General features: G+C 36.7%; 1 protein-coding gene across 4 annotated transcripts in view; it reads right to left on the bottom strand.

Annotated features, from left to right (window-relative positions):
- Positions 1–5,539: 5,539 nt before the first annotated feature.
- The window catches only part of BOD1L1 (biorientation of chromosomes in cell division 1 like 1), a 36,732-nt gene continuing 16,882 nt past the window's right edge, over positions 5,540–25,389 (bottom strand). The window contains exons 11-25 of one of the 4 annotated variants that reach the window (XM_051616847.1): positions 24,295–24,362; positions 22,850–22,910; positions 20,047–20,090; positions 19,059–19,146; positions 17,953–18,032; positions 17,249–17,333; positions 16,334–16,407; positions 14,940–15,015; positions 14,825–14,859; positions 12,897–12,942; positions 9,620–9,654; positions 9,433–9,517; positions 8,837–8,990; positions 8,138–8,281; positions 5,540–6,924 (exon numbers count right to left, since the gene is read on the bottom strand). In XM_051616847.1, coding sequence (XP_051472807.1) covers positions 6,816–6,924; positions 8,138–8,281; positions 8,837–8,990; positions 9,433–9,517; positions 9,620–9,654; positions 12,897–12,942; positions 14,825–14,859; positions 14,940–15,015; positions 16,334–16,407; positions 17,249–17,333; positions 17,953–18,032; positions 19,059–19,146; positions 20,047–20,090; positions 22,850–22,910; positions 24,295–24,362 — 1,184 coding nt within the window. In that variant the 3' untranslated portion in view covers positions 5,540–6,815. Of the gene's footprint in view, positions 6,925–8,137; positions 8,282–8,836; positions 9,037–9,432; positions 9,518–9,619; positions 9,655–12,896; positions 12,943–14,824; positions 14,860–14,939; positions 15,016–16,333; positions 16,408–17,248; positions 17,334–17,952; positions 18,033–19,058; positions 19,147–20,046; positions 20,091–21,545; positions 21,789–22,849; positions 22,911–24,294; positions 24,363–25,389 lie in introns of those variants that run through there. The other 3 variants (XM_051616848.1, XM_051616849.1, XR_007889247.1) reach the window with 3 other exon arrangements.

Here is a 25,389-nt window from a genome sequence, read left to right as displayed (position 1 = left end):
AACTGAACTCGTGACTGACAGAAAGTTTGTATTTCCCTAGTGGAAATAATATTTAATTTCAATATATTTGGTGACATTAAAGATTAGGGCTCTCAGAAAGCTTTTCTACATTATGCAGTGCCTTAACTTGCTGATACAAGATGTTGATGGTGAGGGCAGAGATGCAGACCTGCAGCACACCTGTGTCTGGCAGTCATTGTTAACTCTCAGCAGTTACATTAGTACTGTGAATGCTCAGTAAGTACAAGGCTAAGCTAAGCTAACAGTAAGCTCAGAGGTGACATTACAACCACCAGTCCCAGGCAAGTACTTCTAATAATTTTTCAGTACTTGCTTTTCACCTTTGCTTTCTAATCTGTGTCTGCTCTGCCCGTCACATCCTGCATAGCGTAAGTTTTTTGCATTGTACTAATAAACATCTAGATCTCAGTGCTAGCAGGGATCAGTAAAGTGACCCAGTCTGTCCCTCCTGCCTAGTCTAGGTCATTGCTTGGTTCTCTTGTCATTTCTTCATCACATTAACACAGAGGCTGCAAGTTTCACAATCTGTGGTTGTGAGATTTTGAAAAAGTATTACATCAAAAAGCTACTAACATCTCCCTCACTGCTCCTGCTTTGCCTTTCAAGTGTCAATGTATCTTGCTGCCAACCCCAAACAAATACACAAAATTAAAAAGAAAACCTCGTTGTTGGTGATGGTTTTTTTTTTTTTTTTTAAATAAACTTCACGCTTGTGCAAGAGCCACAGACATGACACCCACCTTGGAATTAAAAGCCTAAGCACTTCTTTTTTGGCAAACACTGGATGATGGATGATGGAACTTGTATGCCCCTAAGATCCATTTCCTCAACATGCTATGTACTGGAACAGTCATCTGGAATGTGGGAGATGAGACCTAGTTCATAGCTCCTGCTTCAGCAGGTAGGACATGTCATGTGATGTGAAATGCCTTAACAAGAGAGAAACTAGTATCTACCTTCAGATACCCTTGTCTTGCTTTCCTTGTGGGTTGAAGTCCCCCCATGCTCTAACCATAGCATAAAAAAAAGCCTTCTTTCTTTGTGTCTTTGGAAGAAGGGTCAACAAAGGTCCATCCTTGGTGAAACCTAAGCAGAAGGTAGATATAATCTTCCAGCACTACATGCTTGTCCTTGAGGAGCTAATCCTAGATGTTTCCTACAGGCCAGTGCTGTCAGCTTCCAGGACAGCCTGCTCAGCTTTGTGGATCTCATCTGAGGATCTAAGCCTCCTAATACAGGAAGTTTTGATGCTTAACTTGGATTCCTAACTTCTTCAGGGAGCCATCTGGTTAAATTCAGATGTTTCAACATTAGATGCAGTTTAATCTTTGAGCACAACCCCAGCCTTTACATCAGAAATGGGGCTTCAGTTCCTAAAGAACCCTGAAAAATCTTGTTGTATTTCAGAATTTAAAGCATCTCACTAGGGGATAATCCATGGCACCTCTCTAAGTCATCTCACTGTTAAACTGCCTGCACTGCTGAGAAGTGACACAGCACATTATATCTAGTCTGAATTAGCTTGGCTTCAGCTTTCAAAAACTGCAATGATCTCTTCTTGGTACATGGTAGACACCATGGATCCCTGACTACGTGGATAAACCATGCTGCTCCTGAGAAACTTCCTTATTTTATTACTAGGAAATGATAAAACCCACACATGAGCTCACTGCCTATTTACAGACCAAGTACTTGATACAGAGCTACCATAAACGTGTATGAGACCTGGGTGGCCCACTTAAGTGTATCCAAACCCATGGTACAATGGAAGGGTGATTCCACATCCCTTCTCTGCCACGTGGCCATCATCTTTATGCCTATTTGCATAGCCTCATCAACAGCTGATTTGGTAAACTGGTCACATTAAAACCTAATCTACAGTTTTGTTTTGCAGAGGGAATTTCAGGCTTTCTGGTCCAGCAGCCTGTGATTGTACAGCTCAACACTGGCACGGCAGAAGGCACTGGCCAAGGGGCAGAAAGGGGAAGGTGAAAGGTGCCTTGTAGTCCCAGCCTGATTATGAAACCCCACCCTGGCTAATTAATTGCACAGTCAGTGCCAAAAATCCTGCCCTACTAAGTTACAGCCATTTCAAACCGTATTTTTCTTCCCTGGTTGTTTGGCAAGAGTGTTACGTTCCTAGCTTTATATACAGCTATCTAGGGACTCCCAGAGAGACATTCACTTTTATTATGTTTTTCTTTTGGACTTTACCCACAAAGCCAGCAAGGATAAGACCTAAAAAACTGAGATTTGAAAGAGGAAGTGGATTTAAATAAGGAATAGCCTTTCAAGGAATTTTGATGAAACATCAGAATCTGGAAACAAAGACTAAAATGTAGATAGAACAGCCTTGGTGTTTAAACGTTCATATTTTAGTAGGAAAAAACACCCTACTTGAAACAGACCCAGGATTTTTGAGAAACTGATGGAAGTAATGGAGTGTGACATACATAGTTGGGACAAGGAATCTACTGGAAGAAGCAAGCACAGTATCTTTAAGAACTTGCCAAAACCTGCAGAAGGCTGACACGGGCAATTTCCTCTGAACTGAAGCTACAAGCAAATGAACTAGATGGAAGGGCTGTTGAAGTCATGAAGATAAGAGGCTGCTTAGAGCTGGTGTATGAAATGAACAGGCAGGCACTGTTGAGAATGCCTGTGTTACCAAGCTTGGAGTGGGTCTATGCTACATGAATATGCAGTGACCTTTGTTAAAACATTCATATTAAATCTTAAGACTGAAAACATTTCACATGGAATTACTTTAATGGGAAGAAAACAAAGATCTACCAGCTAAATTCATTCTTTACAATATAAACAGATACAGCTCCAATCAAATCAACTCCTGCTTTGGAAGGGTATGTAGAAGTCACTCGGTGTATCCCAGCTTCAGGGCAGCAATTCTCTTCAGACCAGTAACTCTCAGCATCACAGATGTCCCACCATCTCTTCCAAAAGAAATGAGTGACAAGAGTATGTGGTGGCAAATGGTCTTTTCCCAACGCTGTACTTGATATAGGTATTTTACTTTGTTCACTTCTAGTGTCCTATATTGGATTTACGTCATAGTGGACATCTGTTGATAGTCACTGTGGCCAGCAGCACTTGCTGCTCTTGGTTGTCAAGTTTTATGGGACAAATTTTTACTGAGTTTCTGGACAAACAAAGACAACTGAGGTCAGTGTGCAGCCCCTGAGGGATCAGAGCCCGAGGTTGTTCTGTACACCTGATGCTCTCAGAACATAGGCTGAGTGAGAAAAGAGTGGACATGTGTATTTGGGATGGATGTCACAGACTGAAAAACAAAAAAAAACCCCAAAAACCAAGTAGTAGATGTGTTACTAGAAAAGCTATTGGGATAGAAAACTGAAGCATTCAGAGATCTGCCAGGATCAGCAAAAACTTTGCCCCAGCTGCTCAGTGCACCTACTGACTTTGGATCAGGTTCTAGAGGGAAATTTCACCAGCTGCAAGAGCTACAAGCTTGCCAGACCCTATCAAAAATAAAAACTGCAAATGAACTTTTACTGATGACCTTTTGATTGGTTTAAAACAGCACATCAACATAAAGCCAACCAAGCAAAATCCATTTATTTGATCTAAAATCTATATAGTAAGTAACCCCATAGTATTTTAGGTTGAAGACAGTAAAGAGATGCAAATAACTAAGTAGAATGCACTAGAAAAAATGAAGAGATGCTGACAAGTAGCCACCAGGCAGCTGTTTAGAACAGGCAGCTTAGGTATGGCAAGAAGGATTCAAGTTCTTGTTCTGTAAAACGCAGCAGGGGGACTTGAACTCCATAACTCCTTCTTCCACCAGTGTTTCTCATTGAGTTAATATTTTAATATTCAGAGAAATGAAGCAGTTCCAAAGAAAGGAACTGGAAGAAAAAACAGCCACTATAATATTAAAAAAGTAGCCAAGGGGTTTAGAAATGTATTTGGGCTGCAGGGTAGCCATGCTCTTGCACTAAAGGTGGCCAGAAACTGCCTCAAGTGAATTTCTTAATAAAGCTTTGAGGACATTGTTTCATCACAGTGCAGAACAGTACTTTTTTCCTGAACTTTCTAAACTTTCACAGCACAGGGAAGTATAGCTGCATGCACAAGCGTCCAAAGTTCAAGCTGGACTAAGAGCGTAACTTCTGAACAAGATGGATGTGCCTCGTGCTGCACTCAAGGGAGAACCTGTGCTCAGGAAGAGCTCTGGGAAACAGTGTTAACTTGGAAACTGTAAACATTCAATGCCCAAGTTATGCTTAAATACAGCAGACCACTACTGTACCTGTAAAATACAACAGTAATTTAGATGACAGGCACATTAAATTACTAAGCGAAGAGAAGAAAAATTCCTAACATGGATTGACAGAGATGTGGCCTGGCAGAAATGTCTTATTTTGTTGAAAAGGAACAAGAGAATGCTATTTTCATACCATCCTGCAGGGAGTGACATGTGTGAGTTGCAAGAGTTTGCACAATTGGCACCAGCCCCCTCCCCCTAACTTTTATTTCAAATTGCTCTCTCACTGGAAGATACTTCCTTTAATGTCTTCATATTATGAATTAAATTAATGATAAAAGATACATTCCATAGACAGGGATTTTCCTAAATGTTATCCATAGCTAAGGGGAAAGACAGCAGAAGACCTGCTATGCAGTTTAACTCTGAGAGACTGTCACTGATCTTCAGAGCTGTATTTCTCTGCTGAGATCATTAGACAACAGACAGTCAAAGAGGATGTGACACTTAGGAGTAGGAGCTTTGTTAATCCTTATAATCCATCACAAGTGATGTGTCTGTGAAGCAGGCAAATGTAAACTGTACTGTGGCAGGAGAGGCAATTCCAGCAGAGAGACAAGAAGAGATGACAGTGACATACAGTGTGGTGTGGGCTTCCTGAGAAACCTCCTGAGCAATCTTACTGCTGAAGTCAGGTGTAAGAACAAAACAGAACACATGCAGGAAAGGACTCCAAATATGATCAGAAGTCTAGAAAGTACCAATTGAAAAATCAAACAGTTCAGCTTGCTTAGCGTTACAGAATGAAGGCTGAAAAGAAATCTACAATTTTGGTCTATTCAAACTGCAAGGGGAAAAAAAAAGGAAAAAAAGGATTCAACCCATCCCACAACTGCCTATGAAGAAGTGCATAAACATTTGTGTCACTAATGCACAGGTATGTATCAGCAGTAGGTTAGCTAGGTATGCATTAGTATGGCAGCAGAATTAAGGTAGAAATTAAAAGGAGTTAACTTTCAGAGCAAAATGGTTTTCTTTTTTTAAACTCAATCTTGTTTAGGAAAAAAAATTGTGTGTGCACCTGATTTATAGTGTACCAAGCCTGATATATTTTAGGTCCTTTCTCTACTGTTTATATACCTAAAATATGAACACCTGTAAATATTTAGACACTAATCAAGTAGCTTATAGATATGGCTTCAACCAAATACAGTTGTAAAAACAGGTTGTGCAGCAATACAATTAAAGGAAAATAAAATGTAGCAACTCAGATTTTTGGCAAACATTTTATAGTTTTTATATAAAAAATCTCAGTAAGAAACCAAGCAGAATATCTGACGGAAACATCTGCCTTACAACAAGTTCAAAAAAACTTCACAAAAGAAAAAGAAAAAAAAAGAAAGGTAAAATTCCATCCCCCCAGAATTCTTTTTAATTATAAACCAGAATATCAACAAAACACTCAAAATAATCTCAGATTGTTTGGCAACTTATCACATCATAACAAGAGACACATTTGATCATAAGAAAAGTTTAACTTTATATACAACTTCACTTGAACATTTGCTCTTACCAGAGTTAATATACATTAAAAAAAGATTCTGGCAATAATACCAGGTTCTATTTTTAATACCTGTGTATAAAATGTAACATAAAATGCTGAAGCTCTATAGTTAGGAGAAGTGACGTTTGATTTCCATGGGTCCCTCTTTGTTGAAAAAGACAAATACCAAAAGAACAGGTGTTTGGTTGCAAAATAAAACTCTTTCATTTCTGGGTCATGTTGGCTGTCTGGGAATACACCTAACCTAGTACTAATTGTTTCTTGAGGTTGGTAGTAAATTCACAGGTGAAAATATAATCTAGTAAGATTACATTTTAAAATTTTATACTTTGTCACCAATGTGAACAGAAAGGAGCAGAGTCCTTTTCACTATGCTAAACTACTTGAATGCATGCGAGAGAAATACTTGACCAACTGTCTGAGCACATTTTAGAGAACTTCAGGTTTTAGACAGCCCTGGGGGAGCAGAGGGGAAGTTTCCTACTGACATCTGCATAGAATGTAAAATATATAATTAAAAAAACCTAAGGTATATACTACAGTTTACAGACCAATGCTTTCCATATAATAAATAAAATGTCCATTGTCGATTAGATTCATACACAGAGTAAAATACAACCTATTTTTACAAGTTTATATACAAAGTGTATTAATAGGCCCAGGGGCGCCTCATGGGTTGGAAGCATCTGCATTAGCATGTCACATTGGGAAACCCCAACTTTCCAAGTCAGTGATAAAATATATAATTACTTTGTTTTTCATTCAAATACAAAGTAAACTTATTTTTCTTTTGAAATAAATGTACATAATATTCTGTATAAACAATAGTTTATAAAGCTGTTTAAAATGTAACTTAAAAGTACTGCATTGATTAACTTAGAGCTCTGAAACAAGCACGTGCAAATCCCTTTGCTTTAAAAAAAATAGAAGCACAGATGTTTTTTTTCTTTTGACTTTTCCATGAACAGTACTAGATGATCAAGATTATCGTTTTGCTTTCTTGACCGGTGTCTCCTCTGGTTTCTGCTGACCTTTTCTCCGTACCACTGTTGGGCTGTCTTCCCTTTTACGCTTGGCAGACTGCACCTTGAACCTGAAAAGCATTATTAAAAGTTCTTTTAACAGTGGTAGGACACATAAAACAAGAGTGATCAGGCACAATCCTGTTCAGAAGAAGATAAACTTAATGGGCCATCTCTGATAAATTACTAGGATATGTTATTTAAACGCTTACTACTAAAACATCATATACCAGCACAGACCATAGGGAGACTTTGCACACTCCCATCACATCTTAGCAGGGTACTGCATATTAATTCCATATATTGGAGTGCCCCAGGTGTAGAACTTGGGGCCAGAGATCTTCTTTCTTCTTCCTCCTCCTCTATTGTTTTGTTGTTTTTTTTTTTTTTTTCCTGGAAAGATTTGCAGGTTATAACATAATACAAAGAACTACATTTTCTTGTACCCTGTCTCACAAAGACAGAACAGAAATAGGGGCTTAAGTCTCACATACACAAGAGGAAGTAAAGGGCAGACATCATGTACCCTTCTCTCTATTTAAGCATCCACATATAAGCCCACCATATTTCAGTTGCAACCAATTTTAAGTGTGGCTTAAACTCTCAGCCATGCATAACTATGCAATGTAATTAACAAGAGAAGTGCATGATACACTTGATCCTGAGGTTCAGATTGAAAAGACTGCCACATTTCAGAGTGGATGACAACTAAATGTATTTGGCATACAGCACATTTTATAGGTAAACTACAAGATGAGTGGCAACTGTGCATCAGATTTATTACTCTGTTGCTATTTTACATTGTGGCCTCAACTTTAAAAAATAAAAAATGTACCAGGGAAGGAGGAGAAATACTTTCAAAACTTGATATAAGGACTCCCAGAGTTTCTCCTCTTTTCTCAGCTGATCACAGAAAGATCTTTGAAGAATTAGAATCATGTCATCATATGTTGCTTTAAGCTGAACTACAGCTGCTTTTTCCCCCCTCCAGAAAAAAAAATCACAGCTCAAGTTAAAATACTGAATAACAGCATTTTCAGATTCTCCCAAGAGGTTTCTGAGGACGGACAGAAAAGAATTCTAGTCTTCCAAATGTTAAAGAAAGGAAAAAAAAAAGTAAACAGAAGAAAATCCTTTAAAAGCTTTTATATATCACAAGAGAACAGAACGGAGCAACATTAGACTGCTGTTCATATTTGGAAGAAGTACATTACATATAAGGAAAGTATCAATGTAGTGGCTTCCAAAACAAATAATGGAAGTGGATTCAACTTTAATACTTACTGTGTTAATGGAGGAGATTTATTAATTTTTGTATCACTTGAAGGTCTTTTTTTTGCTGCTAGGCTCTGTCGTTGTCTAGGAGAAACTGAACTTGGACTGCTGCTTTTAGAAGTTGCACGTGTGGTTGGCTTGCTGGGCTGCTTTCTGTAATACAAAGAATGATGAATGTATATATAACAAAATACTTTTACCAAGTCACTTTATTCTTGCATTCCAAGTGCAGAAAATTAAGACTGCACAGTATTTGCAACAACTAAATCAAAGTTGCCAAAAGAAACTGTGAAAAAAACCCAACATTTGCATGCTTTTAGGCACAAATGGCAGTACTGAGCTGTACATTTTCACATCAAATATATACTGAGAAGGCTACCTTACTGACAATATTTAGTCTTTTAATAAATAAAAATCCTAGTTCTAGGTCTGTAATAATTCTAGTACATGAGTGTCCATGTTTAAAATATATTGCTTGTAGTACCAGCAAAAAAAAAAAAGAAGCAAAGGCAAACAGGCTGCAGAAGAGAGTTTGCTCATCTGGTGTCAAGAAAGAGCTCTAAATAGCTTCAGTATCCACCAGTTCAGAAACATGGAAAAACTGGTTACTGGTGATCAAGTTCATAGTTTGGAGTATAGGTTACATATGTCAGAAAAAGTCCAACAATATAGAAAAAGCCTGCTATTGGTGCCTCTACACACAGTTACCTTTGAGCTTCTAATCTTGTGGCCGATCTAGTTGTGGCTCCAGAATGTGCTTCATCATCTTCCTCACAATCTTCTTCCTCCCCTTCCTCCTGTTCTTTTAGTTCATCTTCAGAAGATGTTAATTTCCGACGTTTTCTCTCTGGCTCCAGTGTTTCTGTCCATGTAAAATTTTATACATGTGCTATAATTTTCCAAAAGCCCTCCAAAAGGATATGGATACTTAGTTTAGAAAACATATTCTACTCATATATCCCATTCTAAGTAAGTAATTTTCTATTTCCTTTAGGCTTCAACATTTTTAGTTCACGCTTGTTTGACTTAATCTTGCTAACACATTCACCAGAGTTTACTTACGCAGCTCACAGCCAGAATTCACAGAAAATTCATGAGGCTTTATAGAAGCATCTGGGATGTAGCAATTCTGACATGAGATTACAGCAATTTACACATATTTATATAATATTTACGCTAGCTGTATCTCAATGATTTTTCCTCGAGAAAGGAAAATTCAGGCTTATCTTGTTGCTGTTAGTACACAGAAAGGCACAGTATTATCTCCTCATTCTGTTAGAAGTAGCACAGTTTCAGGTTTTTACCAGCTTCCTCTGATTGAGCCACAGAACGTCTGGGCTTTCTTCCCCTTTTACGCACAATCATTTCTGCTTTCTCAGTTTCATCTTCCTAAAAAATAAGTAAGGCAAGAACAATTTAATTTAAATAGAAGACAGACATTTTTCATTACATAATCCTTATAAATGTACAAATTAAAATCGTTACACTTACATGTGTTGTTTCTGTCTTATTAGATATGTCTGTACCTAAAAAGAAAGGAAATAACAAAACTTAATCATGAACTTCAAATCTTCTGCAAATCAGTTTAAAACGTTATTTCAAACTGCCAACTTAGAACACCACAGAAGCTCAGAGAACATTTTAATTCTCTAATTTAGAATATGAACCCTAGCAATCTTGTTGCAGTGCTTAACTATGCTCATGGTGAAGCAACAAGATGACATTAGCTCAAAGAGACAATATTTAAAATTCCTGGTCTGCAGATTAAGTGACTTCTCTGAAGTATTTCTTAATTCCAAATCAGTACTTCTTACACACTGGCCTGTGCATGTTAAAATACAACCCACATCTCAACCTGGCCTGTCTTTGTGGTAGCTGCTTACCACTTCTACCCTGACTAACTCTGTGATGAGATTATTTTACAAGGCCTTTGAGTTTTGTCAAACGGACTTATCTGCAACACTGCAAGGATAAAGAACCTTGGCAGAAGAGACCCAACGTAAAGCAAATTTTTACACCTTTTATCCCTGCCATCAAACTGCTGCCTATTTTTGTTTTCTGAAAGCTACACGAAAGACGACACAAACTAAACTTGTCACCATTTAGAAAGAAGAATGTCATGGCAATGGATCAAAAATGGATGTCAAAGAGCAGAAAAATATTCTAAAATTCCCACACTAATTATTGTAGTTCCTTTGTTAAGGTTACAGGGAAAAGCTTTTACACAAAAGCAAATACAAAGGTGTTTCAGTATTCAACAAAGACAAGCAATAAGCCATGGGACTCTCCACTGTATTCAGTATTTTAGACAAAATAAGTCTAATATATAACAAACAATTATTACTTCTGTTGTGTTCAAAACACATACTTCAAACTTATGGTATGTCGTAGCAAATTTGTAGCAAAATATGTTTTTTGATTGAAGAACACACCACATAAGTACAAGACAACCCTCTCTTTAGGATGTACTAATGTAGTACTTTTGCCTCAAGATAAATACAAACCTAATATAAAAGTTTTACTAACTTTACAGCACCTGCTGCTGATTACTGCAAACTAATTTTAGTTTCAAGTTCAGTGTGTTACAGGAGGATGCTGCCTTCAGAAACCAGTTACCTCTTAACGGCATGAGTTGTACTGAGAAGAAACTCTGCTTCCCACTCTACATGTAAGTCTGTCCCTATCAGAACTGCAAAGAGGGATTCCACTTTGTTTTTCTCTGCCAGGGGTCTTCAACCCCTTTTTTCACATGAATGATAGCATGTGACAAAAGCTTAACAGGATACTTCATCCACTCTTCTTTATACCACTGTAACATCAACAACCTTTTACCTGGAAAATCAATTGTTACTTAACACACTAAATTAAGCTTTAAGTACACAGTCAGGTGTCCGTCCTTTTGAATAAAAAGCAAATCAAGATGCACTTTTATACCTTTCACACATTCTTGTCTGTTTTCTTTGCAGCTGATAGAAACCAAGTACTTCACAAGCAGCTAACCCTCTAGAGACAAGTCTGAAGCATTTGGATTTAAGCTGACATTTTAACAAAGGCAGAGAAAATAGGAAATAGTCTGTACGTGCAGTGCAGCCAGATTAATATTTCTGTAGAAGCAAACTTTTGGAAACTCCAGAAGATTTGTTGTGAATACTTGTTTTCTCAGACTTGTTGCACGAGTGTTTGTATTTGTTTATGAACAATTTTTTAACCTGTCTTTCAGGTTCATCTGCATCCTGAATGGATTTTCAAGCTTATTTTATGAATGGCTATAATTAAAAATAAACATTTAAACAAGCAGTGTAGTTCAGACTCCATACACATGTAAAATTAAATATGCTACCTAATATTCACTAAAGTTTGAGCTCTTAAAAATCACAGATGTTTGAACAGGAAAGAGGGGAAAAAAAATAATCTAACTTTAGTTTGAAGCACTAAAAGTACTTTTGTGAGTAAAGTTAAGAGAACATCTGCTGTAAGATCTTTAGAGCATGTGAGAGGGAGAAAAAATATCACTTCAAGCTATCACTAAGCTCTTTAGACACATATCCAGATAATCCAATTAACTGAACAAAAGTTCCAATTTGAACAAAATTTCTAATTACAGTGAATGTAATTAAATGTGATGTGTGTTTGATAGTAGCTGTATGAAAGAATCATAAAATTGGTTTGGGTTGGAAGGGACCTTAAAGACCATATAGTTCCAATTTCCCTGCATAGGCAGGGACACCTCCCACTAGATCAGGTTGCTCAGAGCCCCATACAACCTGGCGTTGAACACTTCCAGCAATGGGGCCTCCACAACTTCCCTGGGCAACCTGTCTCATCATTCTCTCACTAAAAAATGTCTTAATAATGTGTAACCTAAACCTCTCTTCTAGTTTTAATCCATTACCCCTTGTTCTCTCACTGCAAGCCCTTGTAAGAAGCTCCTCCCCCCAGCTTTCCTGCAGGCTCCTTCAGGTACTGGAAGGCTGCTATAAGGTCTCCCCGGAGCCTTCTCTTCTCCAGGCTGAACAGCCTCAACTCTCTCAGCCTGTCCTCATGGGAGAGGTGCTCCAGCTTTTTAGAACATTTGGCTATGTCAAATATTCAGTTTGAAATCTTGGTTTTCCTTTTTTTTTTTTTCCTGAATGTCTCTCAATCACAAAGAAAAACATAGAAAATACTTTAAGGCATTTTCTAAAAGAAATCAAGACATATAAACAACCTAATGCTCACATTTTAAAAGTATTTTTGAAGGTTAAGTATTTATTTTTAGACAATGATTTTTTGAGTCTGTCATGATTTTTTTTTTTTTCATACGTTTTCTTGCCATTTAAGGGTTCTTGAACTTGTATAGAAGAGATTCTTCTACAATTGCATTTTATTTTCTGTGGTTTTGGTATAAACAGAACAAAGAACTTTCCAGGCTGAACTATAAGCAGAAATTGAAAACAGTCACTCAAAACCAGTTTGGTGCAGTATCCACCTGACTCTGAAGCTCTGCTATGTGCCTATCCACACAAATTATTTGGTATATTCTGCAATGAACTTAACAGCGTTGCTGCACCTTTGAAATAAATTCTTACCAAGCTGCTCTTTTTAAAAAAAATTAAAACTCAGTAGAGATCAGGGACCAGTGTGCACTGCTCTCTGTTCACTCAGATGTTTTCACACACTGATAATACTGACTGCCAGGGATGATGTTTAGGAAGGACCCATGTGATTTTCTTGAAGACCCTCTATTTCTTCCATTGTTTATTTGTTAAAGCAACTATCACTTGCTCACCTGTTTGAGGTGTTTTTCCTCTACTTGCAAAGATAGGAAACTGCAACTGAAATTAAAAAAAAAAAGTGTTTTATTTTAAAGAAAGCCAGAAAAATCCAGAATTGTATTATATAAAAACAGAAACTTGCTCCCATTCACAATAGAATATATCTGCAAATCTAGAAAGCATGAACATTCCAATGAGCACACAGAAAGTTTGTACTGAGTTTCTTAATAGTAGCATGCATCTTTCCATTTATTATAAAGATCTGAAATGAGTCAAATCAGCCCATAAACAAAATAAATCATAACAGCTTCAGTAACTGATTGACACTGAAGTCATTACAATAAAAGACACAAAGTTAAAAGCAGTTTCAGGAAAATACACTTCTGAAAACTTAATTATCAACAATACAAGGAAAGTTTAGTGCAGTCCCTTTATGCAATCACACAGATTTGCATAATCAGAATTACTCAGAATGCAGGGAGAGCTACATGTAACTACATAATCTGCCTATGATGACTGTTCAAAAAATCCAGTTGCTTTAGTCACGAAACACTAGGATGTCTACGCTTCCTTCGAAGGAACAACGTATTCTCAAGGCAGGCTCGGGGAAACTGTTATGCCAAGACAGTATCTCACCTTACAGAACCACTATCTCAGATGAAGGGCAGATATCACTCTTCCTGGAGCCAGCCTGTAGCTGACTGACACACCAATCAGTCATCACTGAGAGGTACAAAACCTTTAGAATAGTCAAACTAGAACAAGATGATCCTGTTCCAGAACTGAGGGTGCCAAGGTATTTATATATCTGAGGGTCACTTTTAAATTATTTCTAATCCCTACCTGAAAAAAAACACCAAACTACCACAAAACTAAAAAAAAACCAACAACCTGTAACCTCACTAGTTCAAATTAGATTTCATTAAATTAATAAGGGGGTGGAATTGATTAGGAAAGATTACTCCACCAGACCAGCAGAAGGGACAGGACTGAAAGGGCTGCTGAAATGCTGCAGGGACAGAACAAGCAGGAACAAAAACTCCTGCTCTCTGTAGGCTAGGTAAATTCCCAAGACTTCTAACACTCATTTGCCAACTGGTGGATCACCAGGCAAGCAGGAAGAAAACATAAGCTTTAATACCACTTTATTTTTAAAATCACCTCTTTTCTACGCAGTGATGCTGATACTGACAATACAGGAAATCCCAAGAGGGAAGCCTCCTACCAGAATATATCCAACTAATCATACTACACAAATATTCCTGAATCCAGTACTACCCTGTGCTGTACTCCAACTGGATTGCAGAAATATTCCCAACAGAACACTTCTCTTAGTAGTGACAGTACCTCACAGGGGTTAAGAAATTAAGATACTGCTGAGCTTTGAAGGATAGAGGTATGTTTCATGAAGTCTTAAGCTACTAACCAGCATGTATCTATCTTTTGAATTAACTGTACACGTTTTAGTATCGATAACACAACTGAATTACATAATACTTCATTTTAGAGCTATTAAGAATTACTGTGAGCTATTATTATAGGTTCAGTAGAGAAAAAAAACCCTCAAGTTTTTCAAACAAAGTCACCCTTGATGTTCAGGCCAAAATTACTCTCAGCAAAAATTAAAAGATGCATGTGTACATGATCAGGATTTCACCCTGTATACAAGCATATTGCTAGTCAGTGTAACATTTTGATTTGTATTAAGTATGTTGTATTAAGTTTGATCCTGTTAGGCTATTTGCTGTGTTCAGACTTAACAGTATATTTTCCTGACAAAGTTCAGTTACATTAAGAGATACTATTAATAGTTTTGGTTTGCTTAGACTGAACTCATTTATCAAGCTTTCTGTGAGATGCTTCTGAAGTATCATTACTGAACAAATATATGGCTCTTGAAATACTGTGTTTAAATGCACCCAAACAAAATAAAGGCACTTACATTCCCAGTGCTCATATCAGCTTTTGACTCCCCACCTGAGGGAAGAAATATGAATTCAGAACTTGAATATCACTATTTTTCTTGTTTTCTCACACAGGTATTATGAACTACTTACCACCAGGCTGTACAGCTTCAAGCGGGTATTTACGAGGCCTTCCCCTTTTCCGTTTCACTATTACGGGCTGATTTTCCTATTAAAGGACAAAAATATTTTAATTACTGTAACTGACATTTAGTATTTGAGCAATGTAATGCAGATTGCTGCTAACTTCATAATGTGACAGTGGCAGAAGTAGTGTTCTGCAGTCTAAAAAATACAGGTGAGGCAGGTTTCATAGGAATAGACATTGACTGTTACAAAATCCATTGACATTGGCTGAAAAGAAACAAGACAACTCCCAGTTATACAAAATACTCCATGTCTGGCCTCAGGCACAAAGCATGCCTGAGAACACAGTGCCTTCTGCCCCCTCCCCTGCAACAACTGTTATCACTTGGTCTCACAAATGCTGCTGACCTACCCTATATACCCCACCACATCTTTTCAGTCTTAGGAGAACTCCAAACTTTGCATCTTGTGAGACCGTCTTTTCAATGCCATATAGCACAGGCTACATGTTTTAACAGGTGAGCAAGTGCTATTAAACAGTCAATATCCTAGTTATCCCAATTTACAGATTGGTGACATTCTCTATATAAACAGGGCCTTGAGTAAGGAAGGCACCTTAACTTTGAAGTTTAAGCTTTGAAAGACAGCTTTAAGTAATGAATACGGTCAGACGTTCAAATTGCAAAGATCCCAATCTCAGGTCACAAGATCTCCAATAACGAACTTTCTCCTAATTCCAAGGAAAGAAGGTTAAGTGCCTCATTCAGCATTTACTGAATTCTATCTTGCTGACTCAAGCGCTGAATAAACAAACATAACAATTTCTTCTTTAAATTTTCTTCCACTTCCAAATTAGAGGCAAAAAAGGCAAATTTCAATCCCCAATGTCTTTATGAGAACTGTGTCCATTTCTAGGGGCCAGCAGTAATTGTTATCCCTGTGGTTCAGACATTTATTTACAACCACCACTGTACTACATGATAAGCATATGCCTAATAGAGAGCTTAAAAATTGCTGAGTGATAGAATTTTTGTAAAGCCAAGTCTTATTTGCTAGTGACTAAAACGTTCACGTCAATTACAAGGTTTCCAGAAAACAGGATTTCTACACAACATAACCCTACAGAATTGCTCTCTATACAATTTGTAAGTAGTATCAAAAGTAGGAAGGGAGTTACTTCTGCCTCAATAATCAACCAGTGATGTCTTATGGTCTGCGAGTTTATTCTTTGTGACACAGAACTCTATGAATCTCTGGTACTTTACCATACCAAACATTAATTTTCACAGCTATACCTATGTTGGTGAAGTCGAAGTTTTAATACTTCAGTCAAAAAAACCCCTTATTTCCAGTGTGAACCAGCATTATGGCAGTTAGTTAACGTGAGTAAGACCACTCACCTCTGGAGAATTTTCATTTGATTCAAGACCATGCTTTTCCTTTTCAGACATCTCCTGCTCGATGGCAAATTCATCTTCACACATAGAAAACAGTAACAATGGATAAACTGTACATCTTTGTATTATTAGACAAAGAAGAAGGTACAAACCACAATCTTTGCACTAAAAGCATTATTCCTTTCTGTAGCCCAAAATTCCCAAAAAAGACCCATCAAATATTAACACTATTTGCCTTGTAGCAACAATATATTGGTCTGCCAGAATGCTTCTCTGAATACTAGATGAGTTAGACAGGTCTTCTAATTTAAGATAAAAACAGAAGTGTAAAAACCAACTGTAAAATGTTAAGATAAATACAAGCTACCAATCAATTTTCTTTCACATTCCATGAAACAGGAAGCTGAAGGATACAAGCTGTTTGCAGAACAGTTTCAGACTTGTCAACATGCTCACTGGAGAGGCAAAACTATTACAAAGTCACACTAACATTAAGGAAGATACACCCACTGTTCACACAAAGACAGACTTAACATTACATCAAGCTCAGTATTAACACTGGGGACACACCATCTTTTATTATTTAGTGTAATTAATAATTGAATTATGACAGTGCAAATTGCACACTCTTCTGGTTGGTTTCTCCAGAGAAACAAAACAGGATGGTGAATATGTCCATGTCCCCCCCCCCCTCTTCCCCCCCCCCCCCCATGGAAGGACACCTCTTATTTCTGGGCAGAGTTAGGAGAAGTTCCTCTTGTTGCATAGGATCATGCTATTTCCTTATCAATCTGTTTATTTGCAATTAACTTCCCTATCCAAGGTACACACTGAAGCAAAAACAGAGTGGATGGGCCATAGCACCATTAGCAATCAGTATAGGTTCAGAAGATTGCCCAGAATGGGCAGTTTCATTACCTTTTTCTTCCATAGCACTTTTAGGAGGTGTATGCATTACATCAATTTCTCTGGACACTTCTGCTGCATCATCTGAAATAACTTCCTACATTATTTTGAAACAACAAAGGAAGGAGTGTCTTACTACAAATTAAAGATAATTGCCAGTTACTTATACTAAAAAAAACCAAAACAACCCACATCCCAGTACATGAGTAGTTATTTTATCCATCAAGATGTCATAATGTCTATTAAAAAACTTTGATGCTGATAAGCTTCATTAAAATCAATGGTGGAGACAGTCCCAAACATTCTGCGTGCTTTTAAAAGGGACACCTATTTTGTCCTCAATTCCTGTTTTGAATTAGAAAGAGTCAGTCCAAACCCAGAACTTGGGTGAAGTCCAAGTTCTGCACAGCTGGAATCCAGCAATGCTCCATGCAATCCCAAGCTCCTAACTATTGTGCCCACTGAGCCACCACACCTCAAAGGGATTCAGGTGCTGTGCATAAGAACACAGACCCCTACATTTTTTGTTAAATTGTCTCCCCCTTGACAAGTTTAGTATCATTCTATAATCAGTTATTTTGTATTCAAGACAATGTAAAAGTAGTTTACAGTGAATAATGAAAATACCTCCCAAAAAACCTGCTATAGGAATAAAAACTCAGGCTTCCATCTTATTTATAATTGCAGAAAATTTTAAAAAATGTTGTTGAAAATACCTCGATGTTACCAGGTTTTGTTTTGGAACACTGACTTTGTTCATCATCTTTTCTGACATCCTGAGCAACAAGCTGGTTGCCTGCAAAACCAAACAGTTCAAGTGTTAAAAAAGTGCCTTCTGAATGTGTCAGATTTTGATGCCATTCTTATCACTATACCATTAGTGTGACTCAAAGACTCTGAAAAGCAGCATCTTAGTTACAAAAAATATGAACAGAAAGTTGTTAACTCCCCTTCAAAAAGACAAAATGATTATGAAAGGAGAATTCCCTGTTTCTTGTATGTTAAAGGTGGGGTTTGGTTTTTAGTTTGTTTTTAAAGATGAATTCAAAATTGAAATTTGAAAGGTACCACATCAAGAAATAAAACATCAAACTTAAAACTCACACAGAGAAAGCAGTTAATGCTATGTGGGACACTACAATAAATACAACATGGCTTCTAATTGCTCACTTAATAAAATCAAAATTCTTAAAAGCAGAATAAAAACTTATTAAAAATGACATTATTAATTAACCTGTTATTTTTAATTGTTCTGATGCTGAAAAGACAAAAGCAGTTGAACGCAGCGCTTGAACAGATATTATAGTTTGATAATTATGCCAATAAAATGTCTGCTTTTTTTTTTTAAGTTAACTTTATCTAACTTTAACTTAGAAATGTTTATTCCACTCAGTGGACTGACTTCTGACTGTTTGCTTTTAGATAGATAAAAGGTTACACTAAAAATTAGTTCTTTCCAGTCTAACAGAAGGAAGTATCCAGCCTCACAAAGTCTACTGAATAGCTAGATTTTCCTTCTGATGATCAGCTTTACTAAGCTTTACAAAGGATAAAATTAGTAATTAAAGACAAAATAAAAAAAGTTTACTCACTTACACGCAAAAAAGCTACTATAATACTCTTCTGTGCAGTATTAAATATATACCACACTTCAATCAAACATATTAAAGTGTAGTGTTACAAGTTGTCTTGGAACAATTGCTTTGTAGTTTGGAATTCCTTGTATTCCATTCTTTCCTCCAAAACACCATTTTATGGCCTCACGGCAGTACAATTTTGTTTTGCAACAGAAAAGCTTTACTCAAATTGGTATAGTTCTTACATTTTTCTTTATCTTTTGCTCCTGAAGATTTATATTGTACTCCTCCAGATCTATGTTCTTCACTTGACTCGGTATCCAAGTTTTCCACCTATGCATAAAACACAAAGATAAATCCTTACCTTCTTTTCTCCATAAACACAGAGGGGAGAAAGCTCTTCCTACTTGCTACTTTCAAGTACAACATGTATTAAAATGGAAAGCAGAAGTATCACAAAAGCAATTTATTCCTAGAGCTCAAGTAATGTTAGTAGTATAAAAAAGAATTTCTGACAATCAGTATTTTCAGAATTTCTAATTTATATTTTTAATGAAAAACATCTAAATTTTAATTAAGTATCCTACTATGTGCTTTCAAAGCAGTTTGTCACAGCAATTCACATAAAATATTTTTGGATTTAAAAGAAAGACACTCTCTTACATGCAGAAACAGAAGTATTATCTCAGTAGCACCAGAAATGTGGCCAACTCATCATAATAAACAAATTTACTACTGAAGTTTAAGAAACTACAACTACATTTTGTAGCTCGTCATTGTGTTAAATATCTCTCCTCCATAAGAAACATTTTACATTTGCAACTTTTCCACTTATCTCTCTTACATTCATAAGCTCCAAGTTCTTATGAAATCACAGTACAATACATTAAAAAAAAACAAATTTCTAGCCCTGATCAAAAGCCCCAGGAATAACCCCTGGTCTTGTCCTCCATTCTCAAGAAGGACAACCAAGCTTCTCTTTTCTGCCAGTTAAGAACAGTCGTCAAATAGTCATAGACTGTGAAAAAAACAATACAAGAAGATTTATTTACTGCCAAATTTGAAAGAGTAATTAGACATCAACCTACACAGCTGCACAGTCTCAATATACATTGACTTTGCATATACAAAAAAAATAATTTTCTTTACAGAATATTTAATGTAAATAGAAGTAAATGCAAGTAAGTAAAGCAACACAGACTTAGAGAGTAAATTTAAAACTCAAGAACTTACATGAAAAGCTTCTTCTCCTGCAGCAAAATTCCTCTGCAGCAAATCTATTAAAAATAATTACAAAAACAATCAGAAAAGCTAAACAAGAGTGAAGTATCATAGTATCCTCTACTTCACCTCTCTGAAAGGATTCCAGAGTACCTGTAACTATACAAAACTTACTTCCAATGCTGGAAATAAGAGGCATTCAACCTTCTCTTCAACAATATTTGGGGACCAAAAAAAACCCCAAAAAAACAGGATATGGATTTCTAAAGCATAGGATAACTGAGAATCATTTTATAGCTAAAATACAAGCAATCACGGGGGTGTCATTTTTAAAATATTGGTAACTCTGAGATTTCAAATGTAGTTCTAGGACTTAAATAAATCAGAATTTTATCCATCACAACTGTGGATGCTGGATCATGGGATGAAGTAAAACGCAATGAACACTATTGCCCAGGGAAGTCGTAGATGCCCCATCCCTGGAAATGTTCAAGGCCAGGTTGGATCAGACTTTGAGCAACCTGGTCTAGTGGGAAATGTCCCTGCCTGTACAGGGGGGTTGGAACTAGATGATCTTTAAGGTCTCTTATGACCCAAACCATTTTACGATTCCATGCTGCAACATTTTGCTTCCATAGAATTAAATTTTGCATAACTGTACTAGCGAGACCTGTAGGTGATACAGGACAGTCAGAGAAACTGTCCAATTGCTGGGACTCTACTTTATCAGTCAGTTAGATTACAGTAGAGTCTTAGCCTTCCGTAACACAAAAAAAAATGGAAATAATTATGAAAGCTGATCAGTTCTCTGTACTTTTCAAAAAAAATCCTTAACTTTCAAAGCCACTTCACAGAAGATTCATAAAGAGAATCATAAAGAAGCTGCTCCACTGAGCATGCTACAGTCCTCAGTGCCATAAGGCACTGAATTATTATTTTAATTTAAAAAGCTGCTTAAACATTCAAAGCAGTTTTCATTTTCGCTTCAAACAGGAACATAAACCTACATATGATCCAATAAAACCACTCTATTCTACATAGAATTTTAAATAATTTGTACCTAATTTCTTAAACCTCCATGTTTTAGCAACAGTTCTTCCACAGCTAAACTGCTTAGCTGCACAACATCTTTCAAGTTTTAAAGCAATGTCAAATGAAGAGCCAGATGCTACCCACTCAAGGAGCAATGATTTGTTTACATTCCAAGGAATCTTGGACTACTAAACTACTGTGTCTGCTATTCATACTCATGACAGGACACACATTTGTCTTTTAAACAACTTCCTTTTACATACGTTGAGATATATATATATGTGTATATATATATACATGCATATATACATAAAGAGAGATTATTGTGTGGTGGGGGAGAAAAAGAAAAAAACCCCTACCAAGAGCTACAAAGCATTACTCTTCAGTGTGTGTCATATCCAACATGATTTACACAACAAATGGACTTTTGTTAAACATTTTACATGGAACAAGATTATCACAGCTAGTTCAATCTGCACCTTTTAAATTTTAAGTACTGTCTGTCTGGGTGACTGAGTGATGTGAAGTGGCACAGTTTTTCAGGCACTTCAAAGAAACCTCACAGTAAAGAAAAACTGGTTCAAGTTTTGGATCTGCTGTCCTGAAGACCACATTCTTCTAACCCTTTCTCAGGGTTTACATCTTCTTTCTCATGAGCAGAGCATGTCTCTTATCACTTAGATGAATACACACTGCCATTAAACCAGGTATGTGAATCCAACCTACCCCAAGAAAAAAAAAAAAAGGAATTCAAAGTTTTACACCAATGGTCCTTTCTCACCTTACTTGTAATTTTGTTTTCTGTTTGGTAAATGGTGATTTTGGTATGCATCTAAAAATTGCAAGTGAACTTTCAAGTACTTCCTATCATAGCATTTAGGCTTTCAGCTGCAATTGCCTAGTAGAGGAAATGCATCTTTAACCTCTTTGGGCTGTATACACAGCAGCATGCTGGTACCTCTTGTCATTCACTTTAGTTTTGCTTGTTACTCCATTAACTGAGGATTAATGCTCATCTGGCTGTGTTGTAAACATCTCAGTAATGCATCTGGAGCACAAAAATCCATCAACATGGGAACAAAGTAGGGGTTTGTTTCTGCTTTAAGAGGAAAGCCAAACAATTGCAACACATTTTTAAAATACATGGTTTTAGGAAACAGGGATTTTTTTTTTATTATCTCTTCCATTTAAAATTAATTTAATACGTGGAAAAGGAATTACTGAGCACAGATACAAGTTGACTGCAATTTCTAGCAAGGTGATTATCTACTTATAAGCGCTCTTCAAATTTCAGTGGTTGGGCAGAAATATTTTAATCTTCTGGAGAGTCAAATATAGTAAATAAATAAATAATCTTTCTGTAAAGTCTCTGTGACTTAAAGTCAATTTACTGTTGTTATATCCTCAAAGGGCCTGCCACAACACTCAAAACAAGGATATTCTTATTTTAGAAGGAAGCATGCCATTCGTTGAGGAAGTTTCTCTATCTTTCCCAAACAAATATTTTTCTGTATTTATTGATTTTAAACAGAATGGCAGCAGTCTACATCTCTAAATCCTAAATACTTTCAACCTTTCCTTCATCACAACACACTGGAAGAAAAGGTTGACGCCTCCCTCTTTCCCAGAAATTAAAAATGCAGAGCCACATGAGGTCCTAGAAACCTTTCAGGAAGATTTCTGCAGGCTTTGCTTCAATCCCTGTAACACATGTCAAATATACAACCCTCCCGTTACGAGTCCAATCAGTATAAAAAAGTAAACTTATCAGTATAAAAGTCACCTTTTTGAGACTCTTGATTATGAAGACCCACATTTCCCTCTTCACTTCTTGAACTTCCAGGCTGTTGTGGCCGAACACAAAATCAGAGGAGAAAAAAAAACAAACACAGACATTCAGAACAAGTATGTCTCAATCACCTCCCTCATGTCATGTTAAACATTGCCTTATCATGATCCATAAAAGCCTTCACAAGTTTTCTTACTAAGACAACAGTTAATAAGGAACACTGGTATAGCTTAGTCACATTCCTGTTGAACAGTGCAACATCATGACCTTAGAATTAACTGCTACCAGAGTTCAGTTTAAAAAAGAGATCTCAAGGGAAATCTCAGGAAGTCAAGATGCAATGCCTACTCTGAGTTCCAAATACGAGCAATATTCTAGAAATGTTCACATACACAGAAAGATATATATCTGCAATGTATAACAAGGTACAGTGAACTCTTTTCAACTTAAATTGTGTTGTTTTTTTTTTAAATTCAAGGTATCAGTTGTATGTTATTGATGCATAGGTAAGTACACTTTTCTCCACATAGTGCCAAGTCAGATCTGAGCATTGTAAACTCACAGTGCCATGTGAACATGGCTACACTGACTCTTATGCTGTCTGCAGGGGGAACTCAAAACAGTAAATCCCACTAGACTGAACATGACTTGGATTTTCCTGAAGTGCATCGCAGGTGTCAAAACCATGGCTCAGAAACACTGGTCTGCCTGGAAGCTGAAGCCAGTAATCTTGCACAGATCCACCCTTTGAGAGATGCTTGGGAATCTCTGAACTATGTTCTCCCTAAAAAAGCTTATTATCAGAGTTTGGCAAGGTATGAATACATGGATTTAGTCCTGCATCTGAATGCAGAATTAACCCATGTGGAACCCTGGCTAGTATTGACGACAGCACAGACACAGAAACAGGCTCAGCTTTGGTCCTACACAAGCTGTAAGTGATGATGAGCCCAAATTCTTTTGATTATTCAAAATACCCTAATCTTCTGTCACAGCAGTAATGGGCTGTAATTATCCTAGTGCAGAATTGGCACAAGTGTTCCTCAAACACAAAGAGAACAGGCAAGTCTGAAGATTGGCAACTCTAAGTACTAAGGCATGTATGACTATTTTACAAGTACCATCACAAGCAACATACATACAATATGACCAATTCTAAAAAAACAAACTCGGCTGTTATGATCACAGGAGGAGCATGGCTGGGGGTGGGGGGGCAGGGATTGGCTCTAACAGAGAATAACATGGACCGCCCACAATTTAAATTTAAATGTGCTTAGAAAAGCACAGCTGAATAATCTTAAAAATGACCCTTTGGAAGTTTTGAAGTTCAAATGCCATTTATGTTTTACAAAAATCAAAAGATATAGTAAGAAACTCTAGCAAGATGTGTAACTATACAAGAAATAGTATAATAACAAAATTAAAAATAGTATAAATACCTCTTCAGTTCTCAAGTTAGTTTCAAATTCTAGTTCTTCTGCCAACTTTGGTAAATATGCATTATTGCCTAATGAAACACAAAGATGTTAAAATTACTGGATTACAATATGCTGTATTTATCTCATGCTACTATAGGATGCTATTTTTCAGTACCACCCCATAAGCACAGCACATTAATTTAATGCATTCTTGTAGGCAATTGAAATAATACTCAGTCAGTCTGCAGCAAATCAGCTCAAAACAATAATCTGGCATCTGCAAGAACACAAGTACTTCCATGTTTTCCTTAATTACAAAAGGATTGGAAAGTATGGGCTATCAGGATTTACCATAGCTTATTTATGAATTCCGACTTCGGCTTTGTTCCTTGCTTTTCCTTTAAAAAACACCAACAGATTTTCAGACCAAATTAGACAGCACATTACCTCTGCGTTACTTAATATAAAGAGTTAATACTAAGGATAATATTTTTCACTAAGTTACAATAAAATCTAAATACGTAAGTTCTAAAACTGTAACTTCTGAAATTATCTAGTTATCCAATTTCTGTAGAGCTCAGTAGCTCCTGTTAGTGTCAATGTCATTTCAGAAAATCTTAAACCTCTCCCCCCAATTTCTTTTGCCATAGGAACAGGTGTAAGTTTGTAACATCGAGAAACAGCCCATGCAGACAGCATCCTCATATGACTTCTACAACTTTTTGGACACCTACTTCAAAAGCCTGTTTATACAGCTTTTCCTAAACAAAAATAAATACCTATAGCATGATAATTCATCGATAAGGCATGTGAAGTGATTAAATTGTGGTTGCAGTTCACAGAATAAAACTGGTGCTAGCCCTGGCACTTACAGAGGCTACATCTATGGATGGCAAGGACTGAGCAAAGCACCAAGACAGAAATATCTCAGTGTAGCAGTTTACATTTTCACAGCTCATGCTTGTCTCTGTTATATACCTACTGAATAACATTTTCAAGTTTACTAGATTGGCATCTTTCCTTGACAAATTCTTAAGATCCAAAAACCTGCAGAGTGAACTTTCTCACCCTAAGTACCAACAAAACTAGAGGATAAATCCAACCTTTGAGAAACTG

Source organism: Apus apus, chromosome 4 (assembly GCF_020740795.1).
Source record: "Apus apus isolate bApuApu2 chromosome 4, bApuApu2.pri.cur, whole genome shotgun sequence".
Lineage (NCBI taxonomy): Eukaryota > Metazoa > Chordata > Aves > Apodiformes > Apodidae > Apus > Apus apus.
This window is presented reverse-complemented; position numbering and strand designations above follow the sequence as displayed.